At 47.1% G+C, this 21,211-nt stretch overlaps 1 protein-coding gene across 4 annotated transcripts in view; it reads left to right on the top strand.

Moving 5' to 3' along the window:
* The window catches only part of LIMS1 (LIM zinc finger domain containing 1), a 94,240-nt gene extending 75,819 nt beyond the window's left edge, over positions 1–18,421 (top strand). For 2 of the 4 annotated variants that reach the window (XM_060027196.1, XM_060027195.1), the window contains exons 2-10: positions 1,240–1,399; positions 8,089–8,155; positions 8,789–8,909; positions 9,261–9,410; positions 10,662–10,812; positions 11,326–11,418; positions 12,190–12,238; positions 13,299–13,374; positions 15,735–18,421. In XM_060027196.1, coding sequence (XP_059883179.1) covers positions 1,240–1,399; positions 8,089–8,155; positions 8,789–8,909; positions 9,261–9,410; positions 10,662–10,812; positions 11,326–11,418; positions 12,190–12,238; positions 13,299–13,374; positions 15,735–15,849 — 982 coding nt within the window. In that variant the 3' untranslated portion in view covers positions 15,850–18,421. Of the gene's footprint in view, positions 1–1,239; positions 1,400–8,088; positions 8,156–8,788; positions 8,910–9,260; positions 9,411–10,661; positions 10,813–11,325; positions 11,419–12,189; positions 12,239–13,298; positions 13,375–13,554; positions 14,224–15,734 lie in introns of those variants that run through there. The other 2 variants (XM_060027197.1, XM_060027193.1) reach the window with 1 other exon arrangement.
* Positions 18,422–21,211: the final 2,790 nt, after the last annotated feature.

The raw sequence follows: 21,211 nt of genomic DNA, 5'->3' as shown, positions 1-21,211 counted from the left end.
CAGGCGCTTCTGGTGGAGTGTGAATACCACAGGGCAGGATACTGCTGGGTGAGAGCTTTGGAGGAAGAGGGCGGGGTTGTCTTCCGCTGGGGTAGAGGGGGGTGGAGCGTGCGCCGCTCCAACCTTGCTAAGGAAGCAGCGAGATGTAGGCTGTGATGGGACGGGGCAGCCCGTCTGCCTGTGGGATGGACCCCCGCCCACCTGCCGCCTGGGGGGCTGGGAAGGTTCGTCGGCGATGACTTCCCCAGGTGGGCTGACAGGGTGTCTGGGTGGACAGAAGCTGCCCCGGGGCCGGCCACAGAGCAGAGCGTGCGCTCTGAGTGGGGTCTGGATATCTGAAAATAAACTTGCAAACCACGAAGCTGGCTGGGCCAGTGCCTGCTCTGCCTGGGGACCTTCCCACCTGGAGGCCGTTCCTTTATGTGAGATTCAGAGTAAGCAGTGGTCTGGTCACGGGCTTGACTGCATACTTTTCCTCCAGGCTGCACAGGGTTGGGTGGGACGTGGGCCTTTACTGGAAGCACCCGCGTGTGCTGGGGTCCAGGGGGACCCCGGCCCGGACTCACCAGCCGGGGTCTCGTAGAGGATCCTCTCACGTCCTCTCGAGCATTTGACCTGATGCCATCATCTGGTTGTGACTCGTGGGCGGGGGACCTGGATTCTGGGCCTGTGTCTCCTGCGAGCTGGACAGCTTTGCAAGGTTGGGCTCGTTGGTCTCTGGACCTGCACTTCACCATCTGTAAAATGATCTTCAGAGTGGACAATTCTGTGCTTTTAAGATACATTTTGTAATAGTAGTGTTAAACGTTTGTCTTCCCAGTTGGATTATAGGGCTAAGGCGTTTGGCGGGTTGTAGAGCCATTGAAGCTGCGTTCGGCAGGCCCTCACGGCGGGTGCGAGGGGGCCTGCGTCTGGCCGGGCCTTCAGCGCGTCCGGACCCACGTGAGGGGGACTTAATGAGGCCACTGGCCAGGCTGTCGGCTCAGCCCTGAGGCGGCTCTCGGTGCCCCCTGCATCCCTGCCTCCTGGAAGGCGGCGTGGGTGCGGCGTGGGCATTTGGCAGGGGACTCAGGAATGTCGGCGAACCAGAGGGTCTGCACCCCGGACGCCGGGTGGGGTTGAGACCTTGGGTCGCAAGCGGGAAAGTGGGCTTTATGGACAAGATACGATTGTTGTGGCCTCAGACTGAGCTCCCGGGAAGGGCCGCCGTCCGTGACCTATGTCCCTTGTGTGTTGCAGCAACATGGCCAATGCCCTGGCCAACGCCAGCTGTGAGCGCTGCCGGGGAGGCTTCGCGCCCGCCGAGAAGATCGTCAATAGCAACGGCGAACTGTACCACGAGCAGTGCTTCGTGTGCGCCCAGTGCTTCCAGCAGTTCCCCGAGGGCCTCTTCTATGAGGTGGGTACTGGCGGGCGGGCGGCGTGCGCGAGGGCAGGGGTGGCCCTGGGCAGTGACGCTGGCGGGTGTCTGGGGCTCGCCCGCCGGCCCTTCAGGTGCCCCCCGCCCCGCCCCAGCACGGCCCGCTTCCTCTTGCCCCACAACTCCCAGCACCTGTGTCCTAAAGGGGCTCTTGTTTGGGGAGGAAGGGGGCACCCCCTCCGTATCCAGCTCTTCTCTGTGTCTCCTCTTCTTCCCCAACACTTGTTCTCCCTGATTCTGTGGTGTCACCACGTGGCCCGCGCTCACTTGTGTTCATTCTGACCAGTCCTGGAACCCCCTTCTCACGTCTGCTTTGGGGGTGCTGGTCTAGGGATGACCCCGAACTGTGAGCGAGGACGACAGTGTGTGTGTGTGTGTGTGTGTGTGTGTGTCTGTGCGCGCACGCGCGCACGTGTGTGATCACCTCCTTACGCGTTTGCATGTGTCTCTCTATGTGATGATACATATACATAGAGTTATGGGATGCCCAGAGATGGCCACTGTTTGATTTCTCCTTCTACCAAGCAGATTTTAAACTTTTTCTGTGTTACAGGCCATTCCTGAGGAAGGAATGGTGGTTTTTAAAGGTCATTAGTAAGTCAGTTGTTGGCCAACTCGACAGCATTTTCCCATAGAAACAGTGCCCCTGGGAGGGAAGCTCCCGGCCAGCCTGCGGCGCAGCGTGTCGAGACACAGCTCAGGGAACACCGTGTTATTCACTCAAACACATTTTTCCAGCTCCTGCTGTGTCCCAGAAACACACGTTCCCTACGACAGAAACCTGTGCAATGGGAACGAGAATCTCTCTTTCCGTGAAGGGCAATGGCTTTCGGGCTGGGAACGGCAGGGGACAGTTTGGGGGGCTGAGCGGAAGAGGGGACCCAGTGACCCACAGCCGGAGGGTGGGGCTGCCCTGGGTGCTGAAGAGGGTGAGGGGAGCAGGGGGAGAGGGGGTGGGGCGGCAGCTGAGGTCTCATGAGGCTCTCTGGCCCCTAAGCCGGAGCAGGGAGGTCAGACCCAGGGCACACTTACGGGGCTCCAGGGAGCCGGCCCCCGAGCAGACATTGGTCTCCACACCCCGGAAAGCCTTTTCTTCCTTGAGGCCCAGAGAGGCTGAAATGCGCTTGCTGACAGCAGATGAGTGACATAAATGGGATGCGAACCTAGTTTGGTCCCTAATATCCGATACAGTGTTCTTTCCCTGACGTACGCTTTTCCAATCTAAGATCTTTTTATTGAAATGCGTAATTATGACAAAGGCTTAGGAGAGAGATTCCAGGGGAGCAACAGAGAAGAAAGGCAGGCTCTGTTATTTCCATGGTCCGCCGTTCCCTCTCTGTCGCCTTCTCTTTCCCATGCTGTGCGTCTGCTGGCCATGTCGTGCGGCAGCACCGGGTGATGAGGTGAAGCAAGCGGCGCGCGCAGTGCCGTCGGTTAGCCGGCCCCGGACTCGCTCCAAGCAGGGTCCCCGTCCCCGCACTGCGGGCCCTCTGTGCTGCATGGCCCGTCGCTGTGGGGCGTCCCGTGTGTCGTAGGGTGTTAGAGACGTCCCTGGCCTCCCCTTACATACGCAGTCGTGACAGCTGGAAGTACCTACACACATTGCCGGCTTTCCCCTGGGGAGCACAGCCACCCTCGGCCGCGACCTGCTGCACTAACACCTCTTCCCGTAGGTAATGAACTTCCCTGTGCTGGCCGCAGGTTGGTTCTAAATGGCTCGTTCCCCAGGCCGTGTACGCAGAGCCCTGCACAGAACAAGACCTCCCTGTGGTCCGTCTCTAAGAATCTGACTGCAGTCAGAGTGAATTCTTGTGCCATAAAATGTATTTAGAAGGTACTTCTAGAAAGAACTCACTTAAGAAAGACCCTAAAGAAAGCATACACCTTCTTGTGTAAATTGGCACAGAGAGATAAGTACAGGCAGACCTCAGATAGTGTGGGTTTGGGTGCAGACCACCCAACAAAGCGAGTACGGCAATAAAGCGAATCGCACGAATTTTTTGGTTTCCCAGAACATAGAAAAGTTATATTCACACTATATGTAGTCTATTAAGTTGCAGTGGCGTAATGGCTGAAAAACAACATACACACCTTAATTTAAACTAATGCTGTCGGAAAAATGGCGCCGGCAGGCTCGCGGGAAGCAGGGTTGCCGCAAACCTTCAGTGTGTAGAAAACACTATCTGCGAAGTACAATAAAATGAGATGTGCTTGTACGCATCCTTGGGCAGCTCATCACTCAGCTGTAATGAAAATACCGTCGTCATTTACCAGAAGCCAAGACATGCTTTCTGTGTAGTAACTAGAACCGGCTCCCCAAACTGAAATTCAGTTTTCTCTTTTAAAAGATTCTACTTCTACATTTTAATTTTAAATAACTTTTAATTACTAATGATTATGAAAGTTATCCATCTTTTTTTAAAATATAAATTTATTTATTTATTTATTTTGGCTGCGTTGGGTCTTTGTTGCTGCACACGGGCTTTCTCTAGTTGCGGCTAGCGGGGGCTACTCTTCGTTGCAGTGCGCGGGCTTCTCATTACGGTGGCTTCTCTTGTTGCGGAGCACAGGCTCTAGGCACGTGGGCTTCAGTACTTGTGGCTCGAGGGCTCTAGAGCGCAGCCTCAGTAGTTGTGGCGCACAGGCTTAGTTGCTCCGCGGCACGTGGGATCTTCCTGGACCAGGGCTTGAACCTGTGTCCCCAGCATTGGCAGGCGGATTCTTAACCACCGCGCCACCAGGGAAGCCCCCAAAAGTTATCCATCTTTTAACTTTATCCATATCGGAAGACAGTGATCAAATAAGAACAAAACACTGCGTGTGATTCGTGATCCTTACTTTGGTGTTGCGGTTAAATCTTGAGAGGGAAGCCTGTCTTCCTGGGCTGTCGGTGTTGCCCATCATTCTCCAATAACGTGGAGAGGTGTTTGTAAAACGGCCAAGTCGCAGGCGGTTGATGAAATGCCATTTCCAGGGGGAAACACCCATTTGGCCTCCAGGCCCTGACACTGTGTGTGGCCATGACACCACTTCCTAAATCTCATTTTGTGACATCAGGGATTTCCTCCAAAAGGATTATCTTAATTTTTCCCCAAAGGAAATGGTTTGTGAAATAAAGTGCGTTCCAGAGTGACGTGATTCCAGAAAAGTTACCGACAGGATGGAGCGGGGGAGGCCAGGCAGCCTGCCCAGCTCGGCTCAGGACACCTCACCTTTCTCTCTCCTTAGTGTGAATTCCCCCAATGTGACCCCCGCCCCCCCATCACAAATGCATAACAGGAAAGTCCAATTTGTGGTGAGTGATTTAGTGGGAAGACTTTACAAAGAGGTTACTTCCCTGGTTTCCTCTAATATGGAAGGAATAGTGATTCCTCAGGAAGCTGGACCCTGGGGGCAAGGCTGGTGGGCAGGAAACCTGGGAAGACTTCTCACATCTGCATGTGGCTGGAGGTGAGACCATCAGCACAGTTTCCAATTCTGACCTTTCTTTAAAGCGGCAGGATTCTTCTTTTCCCCCAAAGAGAATCTTCACGGAACTCCAGACCAAACTTAGAACCATTAAAAGCAGGGCTGTTCTTGGCCAGGGTCCCCTCCCCATCCTGGCGGGTCGCGGGCTTCTTTGGCATTTTGTTAAACGCTGCGAATTTGGAGCATTAATTTTTCTTATTCTACAGACTTGTTCTATGATAAACCAGTTCTGGGTTGTACCTAGAAAGACAGTATTCCTGGAAGTTTGATTCTTCCACCTTGACGCGTTCTGACGTTTCTTCTTTTCACACCCTAGAGTTTTACTTTGGATCAGCCTCCGGCCTTTCTCCTGCGCTCAGAAGTCGAGCCAGAGTGTGTCTGATCATTTCTACGTGCTTAGAAAAGAGGCAGCTCGCTCTAGCAAAAGAAGCTCTCCCTTTTCAGAAGTCTTCATTTGGGGGAGCACACCCCGGGCATGCAGGGGGGGTTGCCATAGGGATGGCTTCAAGGGCCCATTTCTGGACCCTCAGATTCTGGTCTCAGGGACTGTTCATCCTAAAATCGGTTTGCCTGATGATATTTTTGTATTCCCGATAGCGCTTAGTCCTCGCCCTTGACGAAAGGAAGGGATGTGAAATCCTACTCTGACAAATTGCTCTAGGACCCCAATCAGAAGAGATTTGGGGAGGGGTCCCTAAACCCACAGGGCTACCCACCTTTCCCGGCCTTATGTGTTCTCTTGCTAAGGATGCAGCCCAGCTGAGGAGCCGTATCGGGTGTTCTGTATGCAGATAGATGGCAGGTTTGGGAATGTGGGGAGTCGTCGTGACAACGGTCTTTTAGGACTTTGCCCTAATCTCGTCCCCTAATTTCAAAAGGACTCATTGTTTTAAGGCAGAGAGAGGCGTGCAGAGAGCCTGCAGAAGGGCGGGCGTGGTGGGAGCCGAGCAGAGCAGGCGTGCCGCTCACCGGGCCGAGCAGGTCGCGGTCCAGCCGGGCTGCGTCTGCGTCCGTCCACGGCAGGGTCCTTAAGCCCCACCGTGTCCTGCCCGCATGAATCACAGCTTTAAAGACTTATTCCAACCACAACCGGCCCTAAGCTTTTCAGTCTTCTACTAACAAATACAGCGTATATGCCAACTGCTGGCCTCCTTTTGCTTTGTTTTTTTAAGCAATATGTGTCTTTCTCTTTTCATTAAATGCAGAGTCATTGCTGATCATTTCTTTTATTTTTCTCCTTACACTTGATTTTAATGGGTCTCAAAAGTCTGTGACAGATCTTTGATCGAGTTATTTCCATCGAAAATACTGATTTTAAAAACTGATCAATTAAAACTGCCACTCGGGCGTGCACACAAGCCACAAAACGCTATCCTTCTGAAGGCTTTACGACGCCTTGTTACCATTACCCAGCCTTTCACTAGTAAACTTAAGTGGCAAATTGAGACAGTTTGAGTCTCCTTCCTCCACTGAGCAAGACGAGGTGGCAGGTAAAAAGTTGATCATTTCTAAGTACAGTTATTTCTGCATTTTTATATTACGTTTCTTTAAAAACTTACTGCTGAAAGCTCGATATCAGATTTCTATGGATGTACACAATATACGCTCAGTAAAGGAGCACATCTCACTTATAAATAACTTCTGCTTTGGGCTACAGGTTACAATGCACTGCGACGCAATATTGAGTAATAGTGTATAGAGTTAATACCTTCTGTTTGTAACTTTAAGAAATAGACTCATTGGGCTTCCCTGGTGGCGCAGTGGTTGAGAGTCTGCCTGTGGATGCAGGGGACACGGGTTCGAGCCCTGGTCTGGGAGGATCCCACATGCCGCGGAGCGGCTGGGCCCGTGAACCACGGCTACTGAGCCTGCGCGTCTGGAGCCTGTGCTCCGCAACAAGAGAGGCCGAGACAGTGAGAGGCCCGCGCACCGTGATGAAGAGTGCCCCCCCCCCCCGCCCCGCTCGCTGCAACTAGAGAAAGCCCTCGCACAGAAACGAAGGCCCAACACAGCCAAAAATAAATAAATAAATTTATTTAAAAAAAAAATAGACTCATTAAATGTATCAGAGCTCATTCATTTGAGTTTAAAAATGAAGTAAGACTTTTTCTGGCACAAGATAAATCTGCTTTGCCCGGATGCCAGTTAAGCTGTAGGGGATATGGTCAATAAATTGAATGAGCTAAATCTGCAGCTAATTTCCATAATTGAGGAGATTGAGTTGACAACTGGAACATCATTAAGCATGGATTTTGATAATCAAACAATATGTGATTTTGACAAATAACTTGTAAGGAGCTCAGAGATTCAAAGGAACGCATTATATAATTCCCATGACTTATTTACATGAAAAGGGTACAAGCAACCCCCAAAATAGAAAATAAATCTAGAATTAATGTTGAACCCTGAGTCTTCCAGTGGTCAGTCATCTTCATCCGTGGAAGCATGAAGTAATGGTGAGGGTAAAGAGTGGCCCTGCTCATCTCATTAGGGTTTGCTTCTCATGTAAATAATTAAATAGTGAATAAAATGTAACATTCGTAACATACCTATGTTTTCATCATTTGTATACCAATAATCATTGTAATGACAATCCAGAAGAAGAAGAATGTTAACCTTTAGGGCGTTATGGATTTGGAAAGTAAAACAAATTTTAAAGTTTCACAATACATTTTAATTGCAGAGAAATATGGTAGGATGACCAGTTAAAGACCTTGGTGGAAAAACTATTGTAGCATAAAACTTTTGGGGGGAAATGAAAGGAAAACAGTTCAAGGAGAGAAATGAAGGATAAATTTTCCACCTGTAGGAAAAGGATATTTTTTTAAACGGGTTTTGGCCCCATTTAAAAATGTTTATTTTTTTAAAATATGCTAGCATATTTACTGTTCGTAAGTACGTATTTTCAACGTGGGGGGAGGTTTGTACGTCTGTGCACATTTTCCGGGGGGGTGTCTGTGGAAGGAGCTCACCCTTCTCTGGGGGCAGAGGATCAGTTCTGGCCTCAGCGGGTCTTTCCTGTGCCCACACTAGGTGCCAGGAAGGTACCAAAGTGTGTCTGCCTTTACATATCTCAGGAGGATTACAGATTCTGGGCAGAGCTCTAGTCCAGAAACCTCTTTCCTACAGTCTCCGCAGAAAAATTCCATTCATCCCGGGATTGTTTTCTATTTACAAGTCGCTGGTACTTTCTGTTTCAGTTTGAAGGAAGGAAGTACTGTGAACATGACTTTCAGATGCTCTTTGCTCCCTGCTGTCACCAGTGTGGTAAGTTCCACTGCCCAATGCACGGTGAAAAGTAAGTTTCCTTCAGAACGACCTCATAGCACGTGCTCATAGGAAGGAAAGCTGCAGGTGCGGTGTTTTGTCAGCCCTCTTCCCGTCAGTAATGTTAATGACGCTTCTCAGGGCCTGTAGGGTGAACGTAAGCCCAGGACTCACCGGACTTCTGTTCGATGCCCCGTAGGATTCCTTTCTTCCCTGTCAGTGCAGCCCGGGCGGCCTCAGCGGGGACCTTGAGACGCGCAGGGGTGGCCTGCGTGTCACACAGCAGGAGAGACTGGGGGCACCGAGTAGCATGCTGACAAGGTTGAATGAAGGAAGAAATTAAGTACGTGGTACAAGAAAACGTGCAGTGGATTTCTGTTTTCTGCGTCTATGACCAGAAAAACACAAAAAGACCTTCGGGAGAGGGAGAGCCCGGTACCTCCTCTGGAAAAGCAGATTCAGAGATGTGATAGACAGCCTGAAAGTGTGGCAGCTACAGAACCCAAAACAAGGACTCAGATGACACGGAAGCACTTTTCTAACGTAGCGCTTTGTGCGGGAGCCGCACACGTGGGGAAAGGGGCGGCTGAGGGCGGGGAGGCTGCGCTGCAGCCCGTGTGCTCCTCTCCGCAGGGGAATTCATCATCGGCCGAGTGATCAAAGCCATGAACAACAGCTGGCACCCCGAGTGCTTCCGCTGTGACCTCTGCCAGGGGGTCCTGGCAGACATCGGGTTTGTCAAGAGCGCCGGGAGGTAGGAGCAGGGCACCCTGTCACCCATCGGGCACGGGTGGGCAGAGTGACGCTCTGCGCTCGCGCGTGCTCCCTGGGGCCTCGGACACGGAGTCGGGGCATGGGGCCTGGTGTCTGCGGGAGAGGCTACCGCAGGGAGTTTCTCAGCCATCAGTCTGGTCCTCTGGGAGGGATAAATAACTCTCCGTGTGAAAAGTCGGGCTCGGTTCTGCTCTCTTAAGCCCAGCGGTGATGTTTAAAGAAATGGTTTCTTTAATTTCTTTTCATAGATATGGGAATCTTTTTTTTTAATTATTAGGCAGAACCTTAGATCTTAACTTTAAGCTTCTAAAGCCGTTCTGGCTCTGTTTAGACATCTGTGTCGCCCCTGCCATAACCGAGAGAAGGCCCGAGGCCTCGGCAAGTACATCTGCCAGAAGTGCCACGCCATCATCGACGAGCAGCCTCTGATATTCAAGAACGACCCCTACCACCCAGACCACTTCAACTGTGCCAACTGCGGGTACTGCAGTGTCTTCCTTTTCATTGTACAAACGGGGGGAACCAGGGGTCACGCTGATGTGTAGTCTTTGTTACTCTGGCACCCAGATCGGTTTCCTTCAACTTTTAATCTGGAAAACGTTCAAACTGTAGAAGAGTCTGGAGACTAATACCTAGAGAGCCGCCATACCCTTCGTTCAGTTTCACCAGGCAACATGTTGCCACATTTGTGTGTGTGCGTGTACACGTGAACATGTACACGTACCTTTAAATAGTCAGCTCGTGTTAGAATATCCCTAAGGATTCCCACAACTGTTTTTCATAACCACGTTCTTCCAGTCCAGGATCCCCCCACAAACAAAAAACTTAAAAAGGTCTTATCTTGGTACGTGCATAACAGGGTGTGACATTAGAGTGTTATCTTAAATTACATTCGTTACTTTTGCTGTATTTACACCTAAAGGGAATTTTTCTTTTTTCCTCAAAAGCTCATGATAAATTGTTAGGCTGTGAGCTTCGGAATCTGCCTTCTAATATAAGAACTTAATGGAAAAGATACTTTACTGTAGTCGGCGTGACCATCCGTGCTAAGTTACGGTAGGGAGTGGAGAGCTGGGGTGAAGGCTGACAGACAGCTTCTTTTGGGAGTTCAGTTTCTACCTTATCTCGTTCTCTTGCCTGTCCTCCCTCGGTTCATTGTTCATGAGCACTTCTAAAGAATCGTTTAAACCCGATGAAATTCATCTTGATTTGGGGCCATCTCTGTTTATTGACTCAGGAGACTGAAAATAGTAGTGAACGTAAGCATTTGGAGGAGGGCCGGTCTGAGCATTCCGTCTGTGTATTTTCTGTTCACCTAAAACTACGCTTAGCAGCTTGCTAGTGAGCGTCAGTAAGTGGAGCTAGTCTCCAAACTCCTCGGTTATTTTGGGAGGATAACATCGGCGGGTCTGTCCTCACGCCTGGGATACTCCTCCCCAGCGTTTAAGGAAGACGAGGGACTCTGAAGTGACGGCAGACAGGGGACGGTAGCTGTGGCCGGCGCGGTGGTGTGTGGCCGGCTTGTCAGCACCGCACGAGGCGGAGGTTTGGATACGAATCTGAAGCCTGTTCAAGCGTCTTGATCAGACTACTCTGACCACCTCCGGGGGGAGAAAAGCAGCCACAGGGGTCGTTGCGGGTTCTCTTCGGAACCGCGGAGGCACAGGGGCTGCACCGACTGCCTGCCCGCCTCGCCGCGGTGCTGCTCAGCGGGTCCCTTTCTCGTGGGCAGGAAGGAGCTGACCGCCGACGCCCGGGAGCTGAAGGGGGAGCTGTACTGCTTGCCGTGCCACGACAAGATGGGGGTCCCCATCTGTGGCGCCTGCCGCCGGCCCATCGAAGGGCGCGTGGTGAACGCCATGGGCAAGCAGTGGCACGTGGAGGTGAGTTCCCTGCGGAGCGGTGACCGGGGCCCTCGCACGCCCGACGCTCAGGTGCGCTGGCGAGGCTGGGAGATGCTGAGGGGCACATGTGGACCTCGTGGAAGACTAAGAACATAGATTCTACACGGCTCTGTGACCTCCAAGTGGCGAGGCAAGCAGTGCTCTTGCTTCCTAGATCCTTGAGGCAGGAGGTGTCCTGGTCCAGCCCAGAGACGTGTCCCCACGCTCACCTCTGTCCTCACTCTGTGCTGTCGAGTCTAGGCCTCCGGATGCCTGGACGAAGGCCGGATGCTCTACAGGGTCACCTGTGGCCCAAGTGACATAAGCAGCCCAGGGTCTAGGCCTCCGGATGCCTGGACGAAGGCCGGCTGCTCTACAGGGTCACCTGTGGCCCGAGTGACATAAGCAGTCCAGGCTGTCACGGGTCTCCTCTGAGCTGCTTCAGCTTGGGTTTTGCTTCACTGTGTAAATAAAACATGGCGATCCAAGTATGACTAACGCAATTTCTTCCAGCATTTTGTTTGTGCCAAGTGTGAGAAACCGTTTCTCGGACATCGCCATTACGAGAGGAAGGGCCTGGCGTACTGTGAAACCCACTACAACCAGGTAGTGACGGGGCTCGTGGAATACTACGCACACTTGTATGGGCCTGAGCCTCTCAATACTTAAGTACAAGGAGAGCTCTGGGAAAACGTACGTTGGGCTCCAGCGATTGCTTTTTAACGTTTCATTTGGAAAATCATTTCAGGCTCGCAGAAAGGTTGTAAAATAAAAAAATACAAAGAAAATACCTGTTTTACTCAGGTTTACTACCTGCTTCAGCATGTGTGTGTCCTGCCCTCTCTATGAAGACGACACTTACGTGAATGCACATTTCCTTATATACAAGTTTATGTACACATATAAACACATGCGTATTTTTTCTGAAGCATTTGATGATGAGTTCCCCATGGTCCTTTACTCCTAAATACTCGAGTGTACATTTCCCAAGAATACGGGAATCTCTTATGTGACCATGGTTGCCTGTATTGATGACTTCAATCTGTCCGTTTCAGTTCTGTCACCTGACCCAATAAACTCCTTCTGGCCTTTTTTCCACTCCAGTACCAGACCCAGTGTAGGGTTTTCATGCTCCTTTAGCTTCCTGAAATCCAGAACATTTCCAGAGCCTTTGTTTTTGATCATGATGAAGAGTAAATTCTTTTCATTGTAGGAAGTAAAAACTAGTCAGTGAACTTTTGCTGATTCTCTCTCTAGTAATGGCAAATTCTGGGTTTAGGTAGCCAGCTATTTGTTTTTAAGTTGTACAAAGAACTGAAATTATTTATATTAAGTGTTTGGTGTTCTGATACTTAGTTGTAAATATTTCATTTTCAGCTATTTGGTGATGTTTGTTTCCACTGCAACCGTGTTATAGAAGGTGATGGTAAGTACCTGCAGCGGTTTTAACCTGTAGGGCACCGTTTTGACACAAAAACCCTTGGGTCATGTGAAGATTGAAAAGGGTTGTTTGGACTGTGATCGTTACCGGTTACTTTTCCCAAGTGTTCTCTAGCAGGGAGACGCTAACTCCTGAGAGGTGGGCTGGCTGCTCCTCTATGGTGATGCTTTAGGCCAGCGCCGTAGGGTCGTTACCATAGGAGCGGCCGACCCCAAGGCCTCTCCTCCTTGCAGTCCCTCCTTCCGGAAGCTGCAGGGCGTGTTTCTTGGGAGCACTTAGGAAGGGCCCCCTGCACCCTGGCAGTTATCTCTAGGTGTTTCCAGGGCCCGCCCCCTTGTCCCTGATTGATGTGGACGGGAAGGAAGCAGCTGTGTTTGCCAACAGGCGCAGCAAGTTCTGCCAGAAGCTTCCTGGCGAAGTTGCAAACGTTCCTGCTGCAGCCTCTGAGCAGAGAGCCTAACTCGGCCAGTGCTCTCTGAAACACTGCCCGCGTGCCCTTCACGAAGGGGTGGGTTCAGGAAAGTGATCTCTAGTGCCTTTGGGAATAAATCTTACCCCCGCCCACGGGAGGCAGCTGCCAGGGGAGGGAAGCTCTTGCCCTAGTGCTGGCTTGGAAGACAGGCTCCTGCAGGCCGGTGAGTCAGCGTCTGGACTTTGTTTTAATTACCTGCCGTGAAAGCCGGGCGCCGTCACAGCTTGGCAGTTGGGGCGGGGCTGGGGGGCGTCGGCGTGAAGATCTGGTACCTGCCGTTTGGATGCCTCACGGAAGAAGAAAACATTAACCACCAACACGGGTTGAAAAGACAACGGTGGTCTTCCCTAAGGGGAAGCCTACAGTCGTGGGAGACAAATGCAGAGCTGGGGTTGTGTGTTCTGACAACGTGACGAGATAAATTAATGAATAACGTCGACTGAAGGTCAGTTAATGGCCCTGAAACTTTAGTGCCGTGTGTGGCTCTTCGGTGAGAAAAGCCCTTGAGGAGGGCAGCCACCCCGGGAGGGGACGGGTGGGTGTGGTGAGTGACGTCCCCCTCCTGTCCCCTAGTGGTCTCCGCCCTCAACAAGGCCTGGTGCGTGCACTGCTTCTCCTGCTCCACCTGCAGCGCCAAGTTAACGCTCAAGTAAGTCTGCCCTCGGCTCCCGCGAGCCCCGCGACGAGCGCTTAGGGGACGCTGTTAACAGAGTTTAAAAAGAATGATCTGATGCCTTATTTCTTCTTTCTGTTCAGGCCTTCTAAGAGCAAAGCTTCTTCCTTTAATTGTTCCCTGTTTTCTCCTGTTCCTTCTCTGTCCTGCGCAAAGGGATAAGTTTGTTGAAATTGATCTAAAACCAGTCTGCAAACACTGTTATGAGAAAATGCCAGAAGAATTTAAGAGGCGACTTGCCAAACGGGAGAGAGAAGCAAAGGATAAGGACAAGCAGAAAAAGAAAAAGCCAGTCTGTTTGTAAACTTTTCTATCCCTCTGTCAGCATTTTCACTGCTTTCTCCTTTGGTTAGTCCTTTAGAATATGTTTTCATTCTGTTTTTTGTCTCTTGTGTTTTTCGTTACTTTCGGGCATGTATCTGTAGCCAGGAGAGGTTGAAATAGAAGCATTTGTCCCATGTAGAGCTGGTCCTTCTGCCTAATTATTAAAGTTCCACACCTTGAGAAGGGTTCACACTTAACACTGGCTTGTACTTCACTTTTGTCCCTGAACCTGTAGACTCTCTCAGCTCGTTTTTTTAATCACAATATGGTATAGATTTCTTTTTTCTTTTTCCAGTGGATTCAAAGGGAAGAATTCTAATCTCCTAATAGAGACTGGAAAAGTTTCAAAGTATTCTTGTCCGATAATTGCAGCTTTTAAAATCCTGGTTTTTGGTTTCTTTGCCTAGAATAATATAATTTGATCAATTCCAGTGTTGCATGTTCTAAGTTCTGTATTAAACTGAATCCTCTCAGCATGTTTCCTGTCTAAGCAGAGACCCTCTAAGGTACATAATAAGATACGGCATCTCTGGTGTGTGTATATGTGCTTTCATTCACTGCCCACATGCTGCTGGTTATGAACTCATTTTCTTGATGTTTTCAAACTCAATTGTATTCCTGATTTTTATGGGAAATATTTCAATCTTGGAAATTCTCTTAAATTGCTAGCATGATTGTCCCAGTTCCTTCATAGTACCATTGTGTTATGAGCTCTAAAAGTTTTTTTATTGTTTAAAATTAAAGAGGAATTAAAATTCAGATATAAGATTAAAACAACGTAAGGTTTGTTTAGCATTATCTCTGGGAGCAGGGATAATTTATTTCTTTCATCAAAAACATGGCGGTTTTAATAGCTTTTGTTCTAAGAAGACTTTGGGAGAACTTTTAACTCAATGGTACTATTTAAATCAAATTGCTAGTTGAAATGTAACATCATGTGAATAACTGTCAGCATTAGGATCTCTGAAAAACAGTAAAAATAATTCCCATGTGGTGCTTTAAAATAAAAGATTTTTCACTTTAAATGTGTGGTCAGGAATTAACTTTGTCATTAATGTTGTTCTTTAAAATTATATCAGCAGATATAATAATATGTCACAGCTGACAGCATATCACTGGACCTGTCCCAAATTTCACAGAAAATGAGCAAGTTGTAAAATTCTGCATTTGCTCCATTCACAATTAAGGACCCATGATTTCAATGGTGATAAGCGCTCATAACCGTCAGCTGGAGCTGTATCACCCATAGCTAGGAGGCCGTCTCAACACCTGTCCACAATTGTTTTACAAGTGAATTGAGAGTGTGTATTGCCCTGGCTTTTTAAAAAGAGTTGAGTTCTCCGTACATATGCCATTCACAGATGTGACCACAGACCACAGGTCACAGATGTGACCACCTGGTCCACTTGTGCCCTTGAAGAGTGATTTAAAGCTTTCTGTCAGACAGCCAACCAAAATAACCTATATATTATGTTAGATTTTTTTCAAGATGCTTGTTAGTGTTGTGGGGATGGGAGGCCAGGAAAGATGAAACCTCACAGCTACATGATATAAAATACTAAGTAAGATGATTTTGCCTTCAGTAAAGAGAGGATCGTTCAAATTACAGAAATACAGTTCTTTGCTTTGAATGACTGTTCCTTAAAGTGCTCTCATGGTACTTTAAAATGTGATTGACTTTAATTATCTGAATTTTATTTACATTATATTCCCTGTATACTTAGCACAGACTAAAATGTATCGATAACATCCATTCTGTATTAGATAGATGTACAAGATCAATTTACAAGGGCAACTTCCTTCAAATGATATTGTGAATATTTTATGTTTACCGTAATGATTAGAATTGAGATTAGAATTATAGTTTTTTGCTAATATGAATATAGATGTAATATGCATAGTGTCTTCATTTACTTCAGTAAAATTACTGCACGTTATTTGTCTGTCTGTATACAAATGTTGACTACATTTCCACTAATTTCTCTTTTTTTTATTATTATTGTTATCTTTAGGAATAAGTTTGTGGAGTTTGACATGAAGCCAGTCTGTAAGAAGTGCTATGAGAAATTTCCATTGGAGCTGAAAAAAAGACTTAAGAAGCTAGCTGAGACCTTAGGAAGGAAATAACTTCATCTTATTTTTTCTCTTCTCTGCAAAGATAAGAGATGACAACATTGCTTGACCTAATACACCCTTCCTTAAAGCTGTATTGCAAGAGTTGAGAGTGAAGAAGACCTATTGAATGATTTTCTTCATCTCCTTTTTCTCATTAAAAAAAGTTTGTGTAATCATATTTAAAACATGGATGAGATCAAAATTTGCCTTTGTTAGTAACCCTTATCAATTTGAAATGGCAACTGTACTTAATAGCAAAAGAAACATGGTTAAGTGTTAAATTTTAATTGAGGTCCAAAAAGTTAAATATAACTTTTAAAAATGAAAGTAAGCAGTCAGCTTTTACGTGACTCAGATAAAAATATAAACACTATTTTACTTCGTATTCAAAAGCAAATTAATTGTAACTGCAGTTTGGGAGGATATAAGAAAGAAAAACAACCAACCAGGAAAAACAGACCTTATGGAGTCTTAGTGCATTTATCAAACTAGCGGCAAATGAACACACACATTACTAAGATAAGAAGCAAGTATATTCAGAACTACGTGATTGGGGGTTTTGTTGTTAGGGTTATAAATGCCTTAATTACTGTGCTTAGTTTTACATTTTGTTCTCCTTGTGAACTTCTTCACACAGTTACTTAACACAGTAGTTATAGCTGATAGTATTCCTTTTTAAATTTTGTGCAAAACAATTTATACTAGGTATCTGAAAATACAGTATACTTTACAATATTGGGGAAATGAAGTATTTTTTAATGTATTACAGCAATTATGCTTCTAAGGTTAAGGTCAAAGATGTAGTCTTAGAATAGGACATGAAATTAAATGTTATGTAGTTTGGAATGTATCACTTTAAAAAAAAGTGAATGTATATGTGTTGCTCTTATTGCCTTTATAACCAGCTAATATCTATGCTTTATACATAAACGAACTTGCCTTGCCTTAGGAAAATACATACATTAATCAGGAATTCTAGCTGTTTAACACCTTACAAGCTAAAAACAAGTGCACTGACTGAGATTTGTAAACTCAAATTCATTTACCACAGCCATGATTATATGTTAAACTTTTTTTCACTTTTTGGGGAAACACATTGAAATTAATTTCTGTAATCTTACTGGAAGAGAAGGATGTTGATGTGTGTTTCAAATTTTTCATTACAAATCTCATAATTAGATTTTATTTCCTATAAGTAGGAGGCATAAATGACACTTTTAAATTGCAAGAGGAATGTTTAGGTATCAATTTTAGGGTAAAAGTGGTGAATTACTTTACTTTGTAAAAAGTTTTATCCTGAAGTTTCTGGACCAGTCTTTCCTGATAAGCTTGTATGCAAAGCAAATTTTGTGAACATTTTTTAAATGTTGCTGCTGCTATGTTATCATGTAAAAGAAAATTGCCAAGGTGGACTTAGGGGGAAATTATTGGTTTTTCCAAAAATTGCTGAAATACTGTTTTACCATTAAAAAAAAAAATCTCAGGATGCTACCAGTCTGCCATTAACATATTTGTATGCATGTATTTTTTAAACATTTGTGCATGCACTTTACAGAGTAAACTGTATTTCAGTTAATTTATAACCAATTGCTTTATTTTTTAGTGTTCTTTTAGAGTTCAAAGAATTATCAGTGATTGAAGATAATCAATATATAGTTCAAGACTGTGCTTAGAAGTCTGAAACTGTCTTTGCATTTGACAGCAAGAATCAGAATCCCTTCAGCGTGCCTTTGTCAGCTAATATATGACCAGCAACAAAAATCTTCAAAGTATTTATTAAATACTATACTGTGGATACAGGCAGAATAGTGCAGGGTTTTCAGTCTGGGGGTCTCGATGCCAAATTCCTAAATGCTCTCCCACCAGAAATTCGGAGCAGAAGGCGCCCATTTGCCTGTGTTTCTAATCACTGGGAAGAGGCATGGGCTGAACTGCTGCTCGGTTCACGTCTCTCCTGTAGCAGAGGTCCCACTGCTCACCCCTCTCATAAAATACGAGTTCGTATTTCCTGCAAGTCTGCCTCATTAAGCCTCCAAGGCTGTGGGGTGTTTTATCCAGACACACACCTTCTCCGCTGTAGGGGACACAGAGCCCTCACTCGTGGGGGGAGGAAGGGCTGAACAGTTGTCAGTGGACGAGAGGATGGACTTGCTTACTTCACGGTGTTTCGCACGGCTTCCTCTGGCCGGAGAGAAACTCAGGCTAGTGAGCGAATCTTGGCTTAAAATCCTACAAGGCCGTTTGAAATAATTCACTGTTTACCGCTTCTAGGTGGTCTTTTTCTTATCAAGCCTAAGATAATTGGGAAAACGTTTGGGTACAAGTCAAACGTTCTTTGGATCATGTTCAAAGCCTTATTAACATTGTAACTGATGGTAGATCATTTTGCCTCATTTATTTGCCAAAATAGCAATTTCTAAATCAAGGAAATTTTGAGGTCGGCTTACAGCATTGTTATTGTATTTCATTTTAGATTGTAAGCTCAGTGGCAGGGACACTATGTCAATAATTGTGTTTTTATATAGCAACCAGTGCAGTATACTCTTGGTGCTTAATAAATGTTCATAATTGTTAAAAATAACTGTTGTGTTTTGCTTAACTTGAATGGCTTTGAGACATGGAACCATGAGAACATAGGACTAGTGCTTAAGAAAGCTGTTTTGGAAACAACCTAAGCGTCCATCGACGGATGAATGAATGAAAAAATGTGGTCTGTATAACAGTGGAATATTATTCAGCCGGAAATAAGACGAGAGTCTTGCCATTTAGGACGACGTGGATAGGACAACTATGCTGAGTGAAATAAGTCAGAGAAGACAAATACTGGATGATCTCACTTATATGTGGAATCATTTTTTAAAAACCCCAATAATCATAAAGCAAGAATCATAAAAAAAACAAGAACAGATAGGTGGTTGTCAGAGGTGGTGTGGGAGGGTGGAGGTGGGCAAAATGGGTGAAGAGGGTCAAGAGATACAAACTTCCAGTTATAAACAATTCATAGGGGCATCATACAGCATGGTGACTACAGTTATTAATACTGAGTTGCACGTTTGAAAGTTGCTAAAAGAATAGATCTTAAAAGTTCTCATCATAAGAAAAAAATGTTAAAACTGCATGGTGGGGACTTCCCTGGTGGCGCAGTGGTTAAGAATCCGCCTGCCAATGCAGGGGACACGGGTTCGAGCCCTGGTCTGGGATGATCCCACATGCCGCGGAGCAACTAAGCCCGTGCGCCACAGCTACTGAGCCTGCACTCTGGAGCCTGTGAGCCACAACAACTGAGCCCGCATGCTGCAACTACGGAAGCCCGCGCACCTAGAGTCCATGCTCTGCAATAAGAGAAGCCACCGCAATGAGAGGCCCGCTCACCGCAACTAGAGAAAACCTGCGCACAGCAACGAAGACCCAATGCAGCCAAAAATAAATAAAATAAATTAATTTTTTAAAAATTCCGGGAAAAGAAAACTGCATGGTGACAGATGTTAACTAGACATTGTGATCATTTTGCAATGTGTACAAATATGGAATCATTATGTTGTACACCTGAAACTAACTTGATGTTATAGGTCAGTTACACTTCAATTTTAAAGAGAGTTCCACGTTTTTTTCTTTTAAAGCCATTTTAAACTTTTACTTGTATGTAGTTTTTTCTGGAAAACAGTTTAAGTGGTGCGATATCCAAACCATGTAAAAATGTCAATCAGACTCTGCATTCACATGGCAGCCACCTTGTAGGTAACACGGGGTTATTTAATCCTGACAATCCCCCAGGGCTGTGAAGCCAAGGAGGCCCTTTGAGCTTGCACGGCAAGACGTGGCGTGTCCAGAACCTGAACCCAGGTGGTTCCTGTGCTTCCGAGCTCGTGCACATTTCTACCCTGTTCCTCGGTGGATGTCTGTGTGTGTGAAAAATTCAAGTCGTCTTGAGTATATCACATAAACATTCATGTATACGAATAAAAGCAAATGGGCTGATTGCTGTACATAAGGCAAATCTGAGAACCGTGTAGGCTGCTGGTGGAGTCTTCCCACCGTTCACCCTGAATTCTGAGCTGCTTCAGTTCTTTATCTTCACACCCTTCAGCTGCCCCGTGCTCTTGGGGCTCTATTGTTCCCTCCTCCCCTCCTCAAATGTCTGACCTGAGTCCTGCACGCCGTGTCCTCCCCTGGGCAGGTGCAGGCCTTGGCTTCCTCCTGCCCAAGAAAGAGAGACGGGCGATTACAGCACAGCATGGGGGGAAGCATAAGGTTCTGCAAGGTCACACGGGCAGCAGCCCGCAGGTGGTGGGGGAGGGTCTCCTGGAGCTGGATCTTGAAAGGAGAATAAATACCCACTAGCCCGGCCTGGGGGCAGGGGCCCTGGCCCTCTTCCAGTTCCCATTTCCTCCATTTTCCCACTGCCCTTAGTGGCATCACCATCTCTCCAGGCTCCCAGGCTAAGGTCGAGTTGCCCTCTGTTCTCCCCTCCCCCACCCCTCCCATCCCCACAGCTAAGGACCCCAAAGTCCAGCCGTTCAGCTGCAGAAGGTCCCAGAGCCCTTCTTCCTCCCAGCTGGCGCCCTGGCTGGCTCCACGCTTTCCTCACTCTGCTCTGACCTCCAAGCAGCCATCGCTCGACTCCCCTTGTTTACCAGCCTCATTAGGCTCATCGAACAAGCAGGTCCCAGCCTATTGCTGAGTCTGTTTTCTCCCAATGGCCATGCCCATCACGCAGGACTGTCTTTCCCAGACCTTCACCTGCCCTCCTGAGATCCATATACCCTCCTCACTTTTGAGACTCACATCAAATTCACCCCATTTTTTAAACCTTTCCTGACTTCCTCAAGCAAAACTAGTCACTGTCCTTTACTCCCCAAATCCTCTGCTCACACCTCTGATTCAGTAGCTGTTTTGAGCACTTGTATGTACTGGTTTGTGTTCCTGCCAGAAGGATGGCTCCCAACGGCAGGACTCATTTTGTCCTTGTACCCTTGCCACTCACAGGAGGAGCTCGGCGATTGCTGGGTACTTGGCAAAGCACGTTCCACCCTGAGCAGCTTCCAGCATTCCACAAAGCTATCAGAACTCCTAGAGCTCAGAAGCAGCAGCGCCCACGGCCCCCAACTGGCCCTGGGACACATACGTGCTACGACAGACCATGTTGCCTCTTCATTTTCATTCATCTCAAGGTATTTGCTAATTTCCCTTGTGATGTCTTGACTCATTGGTTATTTAGAAGTATGCTGTTAATTTGCACATATCTGTAAATTTCTCCAGTTCCGCTCTGTAGTTGATTTCTAATTTCATTCCATTGTTGTGGGAAAACATACTTCGTATGTATCATTTCAATTTTTTTGCACTTAGTGAGGTTTATCTTATGCCTTAGCATATG

Source organism: Delphinus delphis, chromosome 12 (assembly GCF_949987515.2).
Source record: "Delphinus delphis chromosome 12, mDelDel1.2, whole genome shotgun sequence".
NCBI lineage: Eukaryota > Metazoa > Chordata > Mammalia > Artiodactyla > Delphinidae > Delphinus > Delphinus delphis.
This window is presented reverse-complemented; position numbering and strand designations above follow the sequence as displayed.